Here is a 15,111-nt window from a genome sequence, read left to right as displayed (position 1 = left end):
ATCATATGACGCTCAACTCACGATGCATACTGTTGGCGGTTTCTTGATGAATTTGTCTCACTCCTCTTGTACGTCTCCTTATCTCACCTTCCGTCCCATCTCTTCCACCTTCCTCACTCCCTCTGACTTCTTTTCTGGGTCCTAACACTCTGCTTGCAATTGATAACATCCCTGCTGGAGCTTCTTTTATTAGCCACCCACAGCCAGATTAAGCGGAGTAATAATATAGCAATCAACAGCAATTACACACCGTTAAGCCCATGGAGAACTCTGCTGTGTACAGCAACAAAAGTGACACTTTTACACAAATTGGATGTGTTTTAATGCAGGATGAAAGAAAGGGTGTGTGACTGTACATATATTTGCATGTGTTAGGCAAGTAGGGCAAATTCATTGTACCTTGTTTTGCCTGCAGTGCCAATCCCTTTCTTATTATCACTGCTTAGATAAAGCCCAGGCTCCCTGCAGTTCATAATCAAGTGCTAATGAAAGCCCCGATTGGACAGATTGTATGCACATCTGTGAAATTATGTTTGAAAAATATGAACAGCAATGACGTACATCAGAGCAGCTGAATGATGAAACATATCCAGTCCTGTGATCTTAATTGTCACTGGTGGAGTTACATGTGTAGTGTATAATAATCACCTCGGAGAATACATCGGGGCAGTGCCTCAACCTCTATTGGGCAGACCCCGCTGGTGCAAGAAGTCAAAGTTGATAGACAAGATAAAATGTGCTCACTATTCTGTTTTCAACTATACATTGCGTCATCACGACTTTTCACAAACGTGCTGAAAATGCAAGATTTCGATTCAAACAAAATGTATTCATTCAGTGGTTCTACTGTGAGACACTTTATTAGTTGATTATATTTTCTTTAAATACTTTGAAAAAAACTTTAGTAATGACATATACATTACAATACAATCTTGTTCTAGGTCCTGATCATGGTTACAGAAAAATTCTACCATCACTATTATGTTCTGTGTGACCCCCCCCCCCCCCCCCCCCCACACCCCGCCACCCCCCCACCCCTGAATTATGATTCCCTCAAGTTTGGCACCATATAATTGACTTTTGGGTATTTTCCTTTTTTTTTCAACATTTCCACCCAATAAATAATCTTCATCAGCTTTTGCTCAAGAATTCTTGGGGGAGTTTTAGAATTGTCCACCAAAGGAAAAATAGCAGAGTGGTTAATAGCCAAAACGGTAATCTATAGTATCTTTGCTTATTTTCGCAAAAAACGTTTGGGTGTCTAGTGCATAAAAAGTGGTTGGCCTTACATTCCTTTACATAATGCAGCAGAAACAGTGTGTCCAGAGAGCTTAACACCTGTGATTGATATAAATGCGTGTGGTATATCCATGTGAGTGTGTGTGTGTGTGCGTGTGTGTGTGTCCACGCGCATGAAGGGGTAAGGTTAATTGAAGTTGTTAGAGTGAAAATGATTCCCTCTGGGAGGATAGAAGGTGCAGGCGGTGGGTGGGTTCAGCAGTGGGTGACCAGAGGAGAGGGATGAGGTAGTGCGGAAAACCGAAAGGGGAGGAGGAGGAGGTAAGAGAACTGCCCCTTTCCCCCTATTGCTGGGAGGCAGTGACACATGAGGATGAAGGGGAGAATGATTCATCTAAAGGTCAGGTGTGTCCATCCCTTCAGACATCAGCACTGTTTTGTATGTTTCTTTACATGTTTTTTTTCTTTGGAATTTGATTGATTTCTGATTCCTCAGCCTCCTCACTATGTCTGTCCAGCTCTTGGCTGTTTGACCCCCCATGCGGCCTTTCTCCTCATCTCCCATTCTCGCTTTCAGATGACAGATTGGCTCACTGTTTAGTCCAACAGATGCCGGGGCGGGCAGGCCTGACCAACTGTTTTAACTCCAATCAGCTTTTATTGCTCTCCTGAGTAACTCATACAGCGCTTTGCCAGTCTGACATTTTCAGAGGGGGAGAAACAAACCGAAAGGAAAGGAGATACAAACATTCACCTTATACAGAGTTGATAAACCAAATCTTGGTACGTTGCACATTTTTCAAGGACTACAGTTGATTTGAGTATTCTGTTATGAAAACAGACTGAAAGCAGAATCAGCTAATAATATCAACAGGAAAACACAACACTTGCATGTGAGTTTTCAGATTTGACTGAATTTTTAACACCAGAGGTAGATGATTTCTAAGCTGACACAGGCCTCAAAGCATTTACCATAAATCCTTTTTGGATCCAGCACCACGTAAAAAAGAAAAAATCTCCTAAATAAGACCATGGATGGGGATTATCTTGCTACTCTGATTTTTTTTTTGCGTCATGTTCATTAATGCTCCCTGGTTCATGTTCCTCCGTATTGCTGCTATTGCTAATCCTTTTCCAATTAATCAAGATCTCCACCACGACTTCACCTCTCTCTATCTGACTTTTTACTTTGGTTTGGCATCCAAGTAGGTTGAAAAAAAGCAATGATCTTCTTTTGTCAAATCAAAGACTTTAAAATAAAGCAAATTTTGAGAGGGAGGGAGTAAATGTCACAAGTCATTATATAATGAAATACTGAGTGATGAAGTATTTGAACTTCGCTACTTCCCACCACCATTTATGTGCATCAGTGTGTAAACATAAGTGTGCATTGATTAAGGCATGAGAGCTGATCGTGAGTTATTATGGGCCGTGCCAACTGCTGGTTTCAATCAACTGAGATGGAGTAAAAGTATAAATGTGCATGCGACAGCAAGTGAGAGAGAGAGAGAGAGAGAGAGAGAGAGGGGGGGGGGTCTCAGCGGGGATGGAGACGTAATGTTAAGGCCGGCAGGTAATGCATCTGCCGCTGTCATTTGCTCCCCGACAGCTTGAGCCGCCCCTGCTTGGCCCACGTCTGTCGCCTTTTTTCTATTCTCCATCCATCTCGGCTGTGGCACCTCACCCTCCAGGCTCCTCCTCCGCCTTCATCCGTCCGTCCGTCCGTCCGTCCATCCATCCATCCATCCATCCATCCATCCATCCATTCATCCATCCATCTATAAATCCGTTTGCTTCAGTGCTTGTTCTTATATCCACCTCCTAAGAATAATGGCAGTCCTACAAAATCTATTGTTCATATGATAAAAAGGGACCTGTGCTTACCTGATAAATAATTGGGATTTAGAATCGTTGCAGGCCCACTTGAACTCGAACCCAACCTGCTGGCTATTAAAGCCACCAACAACCAATGGGAATCATCTGAATGTTTTTACTTCTCACGTGCCGGGCTCAGTCAGCTCTGTGAGACCAATAAGAGGATGACAGGCAATCATGGGATATTGATCACATAACCTTTCCACAGTGTATAACATGCCTCTTCTAATGGATTTGTTCTTATCCAAGCCTGCTATTCAAGATGAGAGTACACACTTCACTAATTTCTCCAACTATTAGGTGTAAGATATTCCACAACAGCAATACAATCTCGATCTATGGTGAAACACAAACATACAGTACCAGTTTAAAGGTCATAAAGGACAACACAATTCATCACATTTCTGACAGAGAGTGTAATTTATGAGATACGAAGGTTTTATGGACTACAACATGGCCTACATGATATACAGTTACCAGACACAAATTTAATGAGATCCAACAGTGTCTGAAAGTCTGCCTTTAATAAGATTCTAATGACATGTTTATTTTTGTGGCTGTATTGACCTTTTCATCGAGCTCAGTGTATGTTTAGTGGCCATATGTTAACACAATATTAAGAAATCCACTTTACCCAAAAGTGAAAGCCAGCTAGGAAAGAACCTCCAGACCAAATCTGAATGAATGGATGTTTTTCTTCACAACAGGCCAACTGATAATGGCACCAGAAAGAAAGCAGGGGTTGTGCATGCATAATTAGTGACCGACGACATTAATTACAGCTACAGTAAATGTAGTTGTTTTAATCCAATGTACCACAAGTGTTTTATCAGTGATTAGTAAAGCAAGCAATTAGCGTTGCCATCCTAATTGCCCAGTGACATCATTAGTTCATCCCCAATAATAACCAACTCTGCAGTGTTTAACATTACATTTATGCAAAGTATTATGCATGTGATCTTTTACATCCAGCAGAATCAAAAGTGGTTTGTAACCATTATGCAGACCCATTCTACATGTATTTAAATTAAAAACGGATAATTTACGGGGGTTGTTGAAATTTTGCTTTGCGCCAAATGGATCCAATTTTCCGTCTTATGACTCACGAGAGGATAGAGATGTCTATTTTACATATTTGGCTGTGAAGCGACAGGATGTGCACAACTTGAGGGCTGTGTAAAACAGATGCAAAGTGGGTCAGATGAGAGCATGGAGAGATTTCATCATGCCAGTGATGCTGCAAGAGCCCACGTTAGTCGACAGAATGCTTGCTTTGCAACAACTGGGTAAAATCACGCAATGACCATGTCTCCAGATTTTATTCTTTAAAAAGATGATTGTGTCCAAAGTGTATGTTGAGTAAGGATGTGGACCAGCAGGCGGCAATGTTGTGCTAAAGTGTCTTATAATTTGTGTGCTTTGCGGTACAGTGCATTTCCATATTGAATTTCAAACTCATTTGCATGCAGATGCCGGCGGATCAATTGTACTATGCTCCAAAGTCTTCTTCATTCTCAGACGAGCGTCCTCAGGTGCAGGGATAATATGAAGCTTTATGCATGTGTGCAAGAACCTCTTTTGCGTACGTTTCAGTTCCACAATAGTTTAGGAAGAACCTAACCAATCAATATCTACCATGTTTTACTTGTAGATGTCCATAATTCTGAACGTGAAAATACGCCCATGAGATCCACTGCAGACCAGTTCGACTTACTGTCTGATGATGGTGAGAGCATCATGCCAAGTTCTGATTGTTGCCTGGAGTGTGCCCCTCTTTTAGCCCTTGCAAACACACACAACCCTTTTGTGTCTGCTGTAAGCGACAATACATGTCTTGAGAAACAGTGTCACCTGAAATCCTATCAAGGAAGGATACTTCCTCTCATCAATATTTCACCACCCTTTTGCTTTCTTCTGTGAAGTACTCTATGGAGGTCACATTTTAGTGGCAGAGGTCAAACCGCAGCTTCATTCATTTTTCAGTCACTCCTCTCCCCTCCAGTTTTGTAATTTTTTTCAGGTGAACACTGATAGCCTTCACTGGATGTGGTTGACAGAAATTAATCAAGCACACCATGCTGGCCAAACCACTAACTGCATTTTGTACAACCCTGAAGGGCTGAGAGTTCCAGCGCATCTGTTCTTCCTGGATAGACTTACACAATATTCTAATACAAGACATTTGAGTTTTTGAGTGTGTGTGTGTGTGTGTGTGTGTGGGGGGGTGCTATTGTGGGGATGTTTTGTGTAAAGGGATACATACAAATTGTTTACCTGGTCAGATTATTCCACACATAATCATACAGGGGACAGTGTGATGAGACGTTGAATTCTCCGTGTCCAGCCAAGTGATATGAAATAATAATGATGTGAAATAATAATTATTATGAATTTATATATTTTCATCATGAATATTAATTACAATTGTCATTCATTAACACCAATGAAAAACTCACTGCAGTTGGAGATGAGATTTGTCTGCTTCCAATTAATTCCATGATAGGCTTTGTAACTGGGTCACAGGGGAGACAAAAAGCCTCAACAAAGTAGAGTAAATTGAGACTAAATCAGCATGCGCAGTGTAAATTCTCCATGTGGTGTTGCTTGGTTTCTTTCAATATGTGCCCGCCCATTTGGTATTGTTGATGGCATCTACTTTCAGGTCATATTTTGTTTCATCTTGTGGCGAGCTTGTTTTTGGTTTTTGAGCTTGTTTTATTTTGTTTCATCATGCGTTTCTTTCTTGCTTTAAGGCAGAGGTGTCAAACTCATTTTTGTTGAGGCTTGCATCGTAGTCAGTTTCCTGTGATGGGCCAATATGACTGTCACCTGTCAAGTAAATGTATGAACGTTGCATATCATTTACAGTATAGGCTACACGATAAACTGATGAATAACTAATTTTGAGAAATCAGAGACTAGTAAGAACTGTTGAAAGTTTTAAAAAGATGAATGGTAATAAAAATTGCTAGAAACATCTCTATTTTTCTAACGTGAAGACAATTTCACGGGGGGTGGGGGGGTGGGGGGGCTGATAATTTAGCATTTTAATTCTTACCAGTGCATTAGCTGCATATTTGTTTTTAAAAACGAATTATTTTTATGTGATACAATTGCTCCACTACATTTGAGCCCTGTACCTTTTGCCACAAAACCGCACAAACTTGTCTACCTTCTTTTGTCACATTAAATAAAATAATGCTATTGCGGGGGTTTCTAAATCTCAAATCTATCTCATCCTTGCTGGAGCTCTACAGATTAAAGAATAAACTCCAAATCATATGTCACGTAAGAACAATGCATAATGGAAGGGCTTGTTATCGCACTGTTTTTGGTTATTAAGGAAAATACGATCAGCATTACTGCCTGACCTGCAATTATGGGGAATTGTTGTTAGACTGTTAGTAAATGAATAAATGGATCAAATAAAAGTATTCTCTGGAACATCCAGAAGGAGTAATAAATTGTTTGCCCTGTTCATTGAATCAGCTTGAAAACGTAACGCATCTTCATTGAACTCCATACACATCCAAGCAGCACTTTTCATTGATTTCTTGCAAAGGGGTGGGATAGAGGGGCGTCGGTAGGGAAGCGAGGTGGTACAGACGAGGTGATTAAAAACTCAGGCTACAGATGTTCTTCGAGCACTTCAAAGTGGCACTCCTGCCAGCACCATTGCCAGGCGTGATGCATTATTGAGAAGGTGCCCACCTGCCTGCACCTGGCACTGGATTCACATGCCTGGTCCACCTGATATCAAGCAGTCACCTGTATGGCACTTTGGGTCGCCCCTCCCCAAACAGACTGGCTCACGGTGGGATGAAGGGCAGCAGGGGAAATGACACACACTCGCATCGAGGACCTCAAAGGCACTCAACTAGGGCATATGCTTATGAACTCCATTAATGAAAGGCTACAAACAAGGAAGTGTACTTGTCAAGTATTGCAATTGCATTTCCTTGCTTACTCTGAAGGAGACATACAACTATTTTCCTGCAGAATTGAAAAAAGATAACCTATGTCTTATTAATGATTTCTGCCGTTAAAAATACACTGGCTTACGTTTTCCCTTGCCCAGATGTAAGTCACCTATGGTGTGAGGCGCCAAGCTTATACGTTCTTATTGCCCTTTGCTTGTCACCTGCACATTGGGGTTCGCCCCGGTGGGCAAGAGGAGGTCCTCTCCCCGATGTCCATGCGATGTTCTAGAGGCGTGTCAACTAGTGTCAGTGCCAAATTCGCACAAAGAAATTGTAATAAAATCTACTCGAATAGGATTGGAACTTCTACTATTGCTTCCACTATCAAAAACATTTTGTGAATTGCAACGAATTAATATTTCTGGAACGATGAAAGCTGTTTATTCTTCTTGGAACGTCCTTAGTTTTGAGGGACACGACTTTGTGTTAATCCTCCAATATTTGCTACTTGCTATTTCAGACACCCCTTTAACTTTGTCCTCTGTTTAAGAAGATTTGGAGGTCAAATTGCACATTAGTTGTTGAAAGCGCCAGCTTGTATGTGTGTCCCTTGCATGCGTCCCTTGACATCTGTGCTCTCTCAGGGTGCGAGGAATAGACAGAGGCCAGAGCCACAGTCACAGGTCTCAGACCAGTGGGGTGTGAAACGAATTGGAAATCCAACCCCCCCCTACCCCGCGCTGCACTCACACAATCACTTGAAAGTTTGTGTTGAGTGAGCGTCTGTATGTGTGTGTGTTTAAAGAGCTGATCTAAAAAAGCAGAGCACAAGGAGTGGACAATGACAGAGACAAGAAACTCTTTGCAGACAGTATAAATATTTATGAACACTTTTGACACTTACAACATGTGCATTTTACAGAGAAACACATCTGCATTTTCTGGATTTTGTCCATTACAATACTATCTCTTATTAGAAACAAAGCAAATACTACAAATTGATACTTTAACCAATATATTGGCTAAGGTTTGTATATATTGATCGGATATAAATGATAGGCATACTTTAACCAATATATTGCTTAAGGTTTATATAAATTCACTGTAATTGTCGTCATTTTATAACTTATTTTCGTCCAATGAATGTATAGGGCATTAACAGCAAGTCCAAAATGTAATAATCACGGCTGCTGGGAGGTCAGGGCTCTTCAGTCTAGACAGTTGGTGGAGACAGAGATTTCTAATGAATGAATTGTGGCACAAAGATTTATTTCAACAACATCCACTTCAAGAGAAAGCTTCCTCTTGTTGTGCCTCCACCTGCATATCTCAGTTTTGAAATAACACAAATCATTTTCATTTTCTGTAGAATTTACCACATTATACTGGTAGAGAAATTGCATTAGGTTAAAAGCGGTCTTGGTTTCAGAGATTACTGCTGTTTTTCCTGTGGCATGTATTCTCAGGTTGTAGCCCCTCCATTTTTCTCCATGAAGAAACTATCATGTAAAACAAGGAAAAATCAATACAAACGGAATTGGATTACTATTATTCGGTTGAAACATTAATGAAATAGTTCATTTGAAGTGGATATCCCGCCAAAGTTTCAGCAAAGCTCCTAAAGTCCAAAATAATTAGGCCAGCAGGAAGATGCTGGGCTGTGTCTGCTTCTAGGGTGCACCAATTTGCAGCAAATTATTGACACTTTTTTTGGTTTTACCTTCTAGCTCTGTTTAGTTGTTTTTCCTTGTTGTGCTCTAAAATTTCTTAAGTGTGAATCAATGTGTACAACCTCCTCCTGCCAAAAGCCTGCTGGGATTGAGTTCGGGTCACCTGCGACCCTATTGTAAAAAGGATGGATGCATGCATGAAAAATTAGGACATTCGTATTTCAGATTTGTGAAACTTGTTTTCATATTATATGTCAACCTATATGTTGTTTGCCAACAGGTTAAGAGCTGCTGGTCCAGCGACACAAATCTGCTGCGGCGCTAGACACAGTGCTCCTCCGTGATTGGCTAAGAGGACCGCCAACCATCTCACACGCCTCCGCAGCACCTCCCACAGTCGCGCTGAGGCAGCGCAGCTCGTTCCTACAATGCTTTGAAGGGACTTGGACGCACGTCTTCGGTGATTGGAGAGCTGTGCAGAAAGAAAAGGAACAACCTCGCCTCCTCAAACACCGAGCGAGGTTGTGGGCTGCGGAGACGGGAGGACAACACAAGCAGGTGAGCCACAAGAAGAGGAGGTGACGTTGGTGGAGTTTTAAAAGCAAGACGTCAAAGCGGCTCGGACCTCCGAGGAGGAGTGCTTTTCATCGCCTGCTCTTCGTTTTAGAAAGTAACTGATCTCCAGCTGCATTCGTCATGTCATCGTCCGGTAAAGACAACAGCGGAGCCCCGCATGCCAATTACGTGGGACCGTACCGATTGGAGAAGACGTTGGGCAAAGGACAGACAGGTTAGTGGGCAGGTTTGACACTTGCTCCGTGCATCCTTTTGCAACTGCTTCATTCATTTGATTCGATCTTGCGCAGATCGTGTGCATCTCATTTAAGCGTTTAGTTCGAACCCCCCTCTCGCGTCTCCTTGTGCTCTGCTGTGTCCCACTGATCCGCTGACATAATCATTGTTCACGCAGTGTGGGACAAGGGAGTCGGGAGGGGTGTTGAGGATTTAGGTGATGCTGCTTTGCATTGGTTTGGACTGTCACTTACGCGTGTGCATCCCGGGCCGACTGTTAGAATAAAGTTTTGGGGGCGTTATTCCCGCGCGTGTGCGTGCGTGTTTGTGCGTGCTCAGGTTGCAGCCCTGTTAATCCCGATTTGCCCGATGCAACGATCTATTCTTAGTCCCATGGCAGGCAAGGCAAGGGAAGCAATCAGTCAGGCGGTTCTCCTCTAGGCCGTGGTTGCATGACGTGGGTTTCCTCCAACATGGTGCCGTGGGTACCACCCTGACAGGTGCTGGGAAATAAGAGCAACATGAATCTGTCTTCATGTCGCCTTGGGCATGTTAGTGTTTTCCCTGAAAAACCGGCACATAGCTCACTATTGACTCCAATGACACTGCAGTTTGTTGTTGCTTGAGGTAATTCATAATGGAAACAGGACTTAACTCCATCAAATTTGATTTGAGGGGATATTTGTGTGGATTCTGTGAAGTGAGGCATGTGTTGCCGGTGGAGCCATGCATGCAAAAGAAGAGGAAAGCTCACATGCAGTACTTGTAAGCCGCTAAAAAGACTGTGTTTCTGCTGAGAGAATTTTCTCCCATCTGTTGTTTAAAACGCAGCAAATAGGCGTTACTTGTGTTACCAGCTGGTCATGCTGCGCAGCCGTGTGTGCGTGTAAATTGCATTTTCTTGGCCAGTGTTTTCTTCTTTCTGTCCATTTCCCGATTATCTTATGGGGATTTCCTCCCAGTCCAGGTATGTTCCATATTTAACCTTTACCCCGCACTTTGTTATTTGGAATATCTACAGCTTCTACAGAAACTTATGCACGAGCAGCAACAGCATCAGGTGCACATGCAAAGAGTCAAGCTGAGTCAAGAAGTCCACGAGCCGACAGTAATGTTTTCTTTTGCAAAATATTATATAGATCTCAAGATGCTGGTTGCTGTGGATTTTCTTTCCAGTACTGTAGAACTGCATCATCAAGCAAGCTAGCCAGTGTTACACCACTAAACAGCAAACATATTGTTAATTTAATACCCCTGATTCAAAACTTGAGAAATGTAATCCTATTAAAGATGGAATGTTTGGCAATTTTGTTCAGTTAGCCACAATAATGTTCCAGTCAAGTAAATCCTGATCAGAGTTGCAAAAATGGATTTGAAGGCAGAATGAATGGCCAGACAGTCGTAATGTAATTTGCTGACACACTACAACCTGAAGATAGCCCAGTAATTAAACAGAAAATGAATAAGATGCAATGTTGTGGTTTGCTGATGGTACACCTGAACAAATAAACTCGTTTAAATCATCCCTCTGTCATAATCTCGATTCATTTTTTCCATCCGTCCGTCCATCCGTCCACCCGTCCTTCCACCCGTCCTTCCACCCGTCCTTCCACCCGTCCGTCCACCCGTCCGTCCACCCGTCCGTCCATTTTCTATTCTGCTTGTCCCCATTTCGGGTCATAGGTGAGCTGGAGTCTATCCCTGTGAACTGAGGCAGAGTAAACACTGGACTGGTTGCCTGCACATATAGCCAAACCAGAACCATTTACACCTGTGGGTAAATTACAATCTTCAAATGACCAATCTATATTTCTGCAGTGTAGGAGGAAGCCGGAGGACCCCGGGAAAACCCACGCAAGCATGAAAATATGCAAAGTCTACAAAGGATGTTGAGATGTAAAGCACAAGACTGTGAAGTAGGGCCATTCAGATCGGCTTCGCAAAGGATTGAAACGCCGTATGAAGGGAACTGAACCGCACTAAAGCTCAAGTGTTGCACAAGTGTAGCCTATGTTGTTGTTGGCTTGTGGTTAATAAACTCACTATGTAATATCTGCCACATCTGCACAAACCTATAATGGAAATAAATGTTGCATGGTGTTTTCCACAAAAGATGAATTATGAATATATCGCCACAAGTGCCTGTGCGCTGCTTCCTCTCCGCTGCTCCTCCTGTACAATCGTCACTTGCAGAAAGACCCAGTACAGTTTGCTCTCTGGAGAGGCTTTTGCTGGTGGAACGCTGCTGGCGCAATGGTCTACCGGGTACAGACTGCAAATGATATGGTGTCACCCGCATCATCCATGCCTCATGATGCATTTATGAGCTGCTTTTGTCCCAATTTCTGGCAAGGCTCATTTGTCAGACCCATGTAAGCATAGATAAGCTCAAGTGTCAGAATTGCATCCTTAGCTGTCCTGTGTTGACATTTCATTTGTGAAATTTAGTGTCATTGAGACAATTATTAGATCATTCATTTTAATGTGACATTTACCTGCGCTCAAGTAAAAGGCTTGTGTGTTCTGTTTGAAAAACAATTACATATCTATCCATATCCAGCCTCAGTGCGGGTAATCCATGCTAGACCTATTTAGATTGATGACCTGCATGCTTAATATCCTGTTGATGAAATATGTTAGCTCTCTCAGCCAGGTCTTTCAGCCAGGGCCGGCCTGCAACTGTGCATGCCTCACGCAGTCAGGAGTGACAGCAGGCACCTTCCAGTGGGCTAAAGCTGTGGTGCTCGGGTAGTATTATTAGAGGAGAGGAATATGTCCTCTGGTTGAGCTGAGCAGTGGTGCTCTTCCCCGTTCATTAAGTGATTAGTCCTGACACAAACGCACACACACGGACACACACAGCCACCAAAGTGGTTCTGGTTCGGCTTCCTGATTTAATCCCCTACGCAGCCAAAGTCTCCAGTCGCTCACACAATCACGTGGCCCATTGGGCAGGCCCGCTCTAAGCTTAGCGACGTAGCCCTCGCGTGTTGCCAAATGCAGACTCATTGCGCAGACTTCTGTTCTGTAAAGTGATACATAATCATGTTTTTATGGTGTAGTGACAACAGATGGAGATGACATTTGCTGGCTCTACGCAAGCAGTTTCTGTCTGTCTTTAGTGCTGTTTATTTTTTTTTTCTGTATTTCCTTGGGTTAGCTTGCTTTCTGTGTACCCGCATGGGCCAGAACAGCGTTCTTTAATAGGTTGTGTCTGCATGAGCGACTGCTCATTAGGGTTGGAGCCACAGAGCCCGTCTTAAACAGTTATTGTACTCGAGGGTTGGGACTTAGTCAGACCAGTGTATCCGCGAGGTGAGCATTGCAGTCCTGCTTCTGTCTGGACTGTGGCTATTCCCATTCAAGAAGAAAGTGAACTGTTTTTGCTCTTGGTGCTTAAGATGTCACCCTTGCAGAAAATACACGTTCTGTGTGAAATAGTCTATTTCTTGCAATTTATGAAACTTTGCTATAGAAGGTTCACAATTCTGGATTTGTTTTGTCCTCCGAATACCGGGAGCTGAATCATTGTTTTGTTTGTTTATACTTCAGAAACCGCAACCCAAATTTTTGTTTGTTTGTTTGTTTGTTTGCCCGTTGATTCGTGAGTTCGTTCTTTCCCTCTTTCTCTCTTTCTTTGTCAGTATTTGATTAATGGAATAAATGCTGCCCATTGTTTGGCTAAAAAGGCCTCTTAATCCGGTGTAAATCCTTGTTCTTGCAAGATTTAGCTATTGACAAGCTGTGAGCTCAGGGTTATGTAGTCTCCTTGATTCTTCGCTGGACATTTAGCAAGTGAAACAAACCATGAGCTAGGCCTTCATATTGACATATGCACCCAACAAAATGCATCCTGCAATGTTGTATTGGTCCGTATCTCAGTTTGTATATCTGCTAAGACGTTCTCTTTCTGTGTTCGCTGCATTTATACGGGAATCTAGCAGTTTCATTTGTCTTTGTGTCAGCACTGGTCCTGTTGTGGTTTATATCAGGACTTCACAGTGCATGACTACGCAAGAACAAACAAAATGTTTTCTCGACCCTCATGTACACAGACCGATGATGGGTTGGACATTCCATGATAATGAAAAACCGTTAATTTGGTTTTGATTAATTGCTGGTGAGTTGGAGTGGTTCATTGAGATCAATTTCAAAGATTTCCTGTCTGGTAGAAGCAATCCATGAGTGTTTCACACTACATGATATTCCTCCCTGATGATGACAAGTGAGGAGGGAATGTTCACTCGATGGTGTCAATAAAAAATAAACCCCTCGGCTAAAGCATGAAAAAACACCCCCGTTGCCTGTTGCTGATGCCGTTAAAAGCCATGCTGGGCGCTAACACAAGTGGTGACCCCCACCCAGGGTGTTCGCTAAATGACTCACAATTTTTCGTGAGACTCTTTTGTTAGTCCGGCAAATGAGGCAAATAAATTTAAATTAGTGTTTGGTGGTTTTGTTTTAAAGGCTTGACCCAGTGGCTACTTTGTGTTACTCCTAGCTGAAAGCCAGCCACCCATACAGTATGTTAGCGCTGTGGAACCAAGCTGGGTCACATGAAGCCAAGACTGTCTGGGCCCAGCTGTTTGATTCTCAAGCCAAAACCATGCTACCCCTGACTTGAAATGTAACCTAATTGGTGAGATGCGACTGCATGTGTATGTTCTGTCTTTGACGAGAATTACTTTCTGATGACAACTTCCATCATAGGGCACGGCTCCTGTCTCCATTGGCTTCCCTCGGCGAGTCAACATTCATACAGGGATTCAACCATTCGGTAAATCAAACAAGACCTTGGTAGAATTGCATCGATTGGGAGGAATGTATGTAGCCAATGATTTTCAGAGACTAACGATGAGGAAAGAGGTGGCGAAACAGTGGGGAGTATAGTGAAGGATAAAGGTGAAAAGTAGTAATGGTAGTCAAAGAAAACGGGGGACCCTGAACAGAAACACATGAAGAGGTCTTGATGTTTGTGAGTGCATAGAAAATTATTGAGTCAAGCGAAGTATTGATCATTTTATTCATTATGCTCCATTCTCCAGTTTCTTTTTTCATTTTTCTATTCCTGACCTCAAGAAGGTGAAAGGGCTCGATCTTTCGATGGGAGGTCAGTGAATCAGTTAAGCATTGCTGAAAGTGTTATTTTTTTTAGATTTGCCTCTCTCTTGCGCTACAACATTCCCATAATGTAATGTATTAAAATGAAACCCCCCTCTCTTTGTCCTACCAGGGGCTACGATGTAAAGCTTGCTTGTCCATAATGACTTCAAAATAAATGCAAGCACCTGACACAATGTCTATATTGTCTCATTCCAACTCAAACGCAGGCAGCCACACTGACACTGACCATCTGAAACATTTCCCCTCTAAATAAAGCATCTACTAACTCCTACCTAACAACATAAAATGCAACAAAGAATGAGGAATTTTAATGAAATTAGTGTGTTGGGATTCACTGGCAGAACCAAGCAAGGTACTTACACCACGACTGTATATCACTGGAAAGCAGCGTATTGCTCTGTGTCGGAGAGAGGTGGGAGGGGAGGAACTGGGCGGTACAAATCAATTTTGAGGCAAGGCGAGTGGTGTATTTTTGTGGCTGAAATATTACA

General features: G+C 42.6%; 1 protein-coding gene across 3 annotated transcripts in view; it reads left to right on the top strand.

The window, feature by feature from the left end:
- The first annotated feature begins 9,098 nt into the window (after positions 1–9,098).
- brsk2a (BR serine/threonine kinase 2a) overlaps positions 9,099–15,111 on the top strand; it is a 119,878-nt gene continuing 113,865 nt past the window's right edge. For all 3 annotated transcript variants that reach the window (XM_061282897.1, XM_061282899.1, XM_061282896.1), the window contains exons 1-2: positions 9,099–9,262; positions 9,372–9,494. In XM_061282897.1, the coding sequence (XP_061138881.1) occupies positions 9,401–9,494 (94 nt within the window). In that variant the 5' untranslated portion in view covers positions 9,099–9,262; positions 9,372–9,400. The remainder of the gene's footprint in view (positions 9,263–9,371; positions 9,495–15,111) is intronic.

The sequence above is a fragment of the Syngnathus typhle genome, linkage group LG7, assembly GCF_033458585.1.
Source record: "Syngnathus typhle isolate RoL2023-S1 ecotype Sweden linkage group LG7, RoL_Styp_1.0, whole genome shotgun sequence".
In the NCBI taxonomy this organism is placed as follows: Eukaryota; Metazoa; Chordata; class Actinopteri; order Syngnathiformes; family Syngnathidae; genus Syngnathus; species Syngnathus typhle.
The sequence above is the reverse complement of the archived record's forward strand: the minus strand, read 5'-3'. Positions and strand labels throughout refer to the sequence as shown.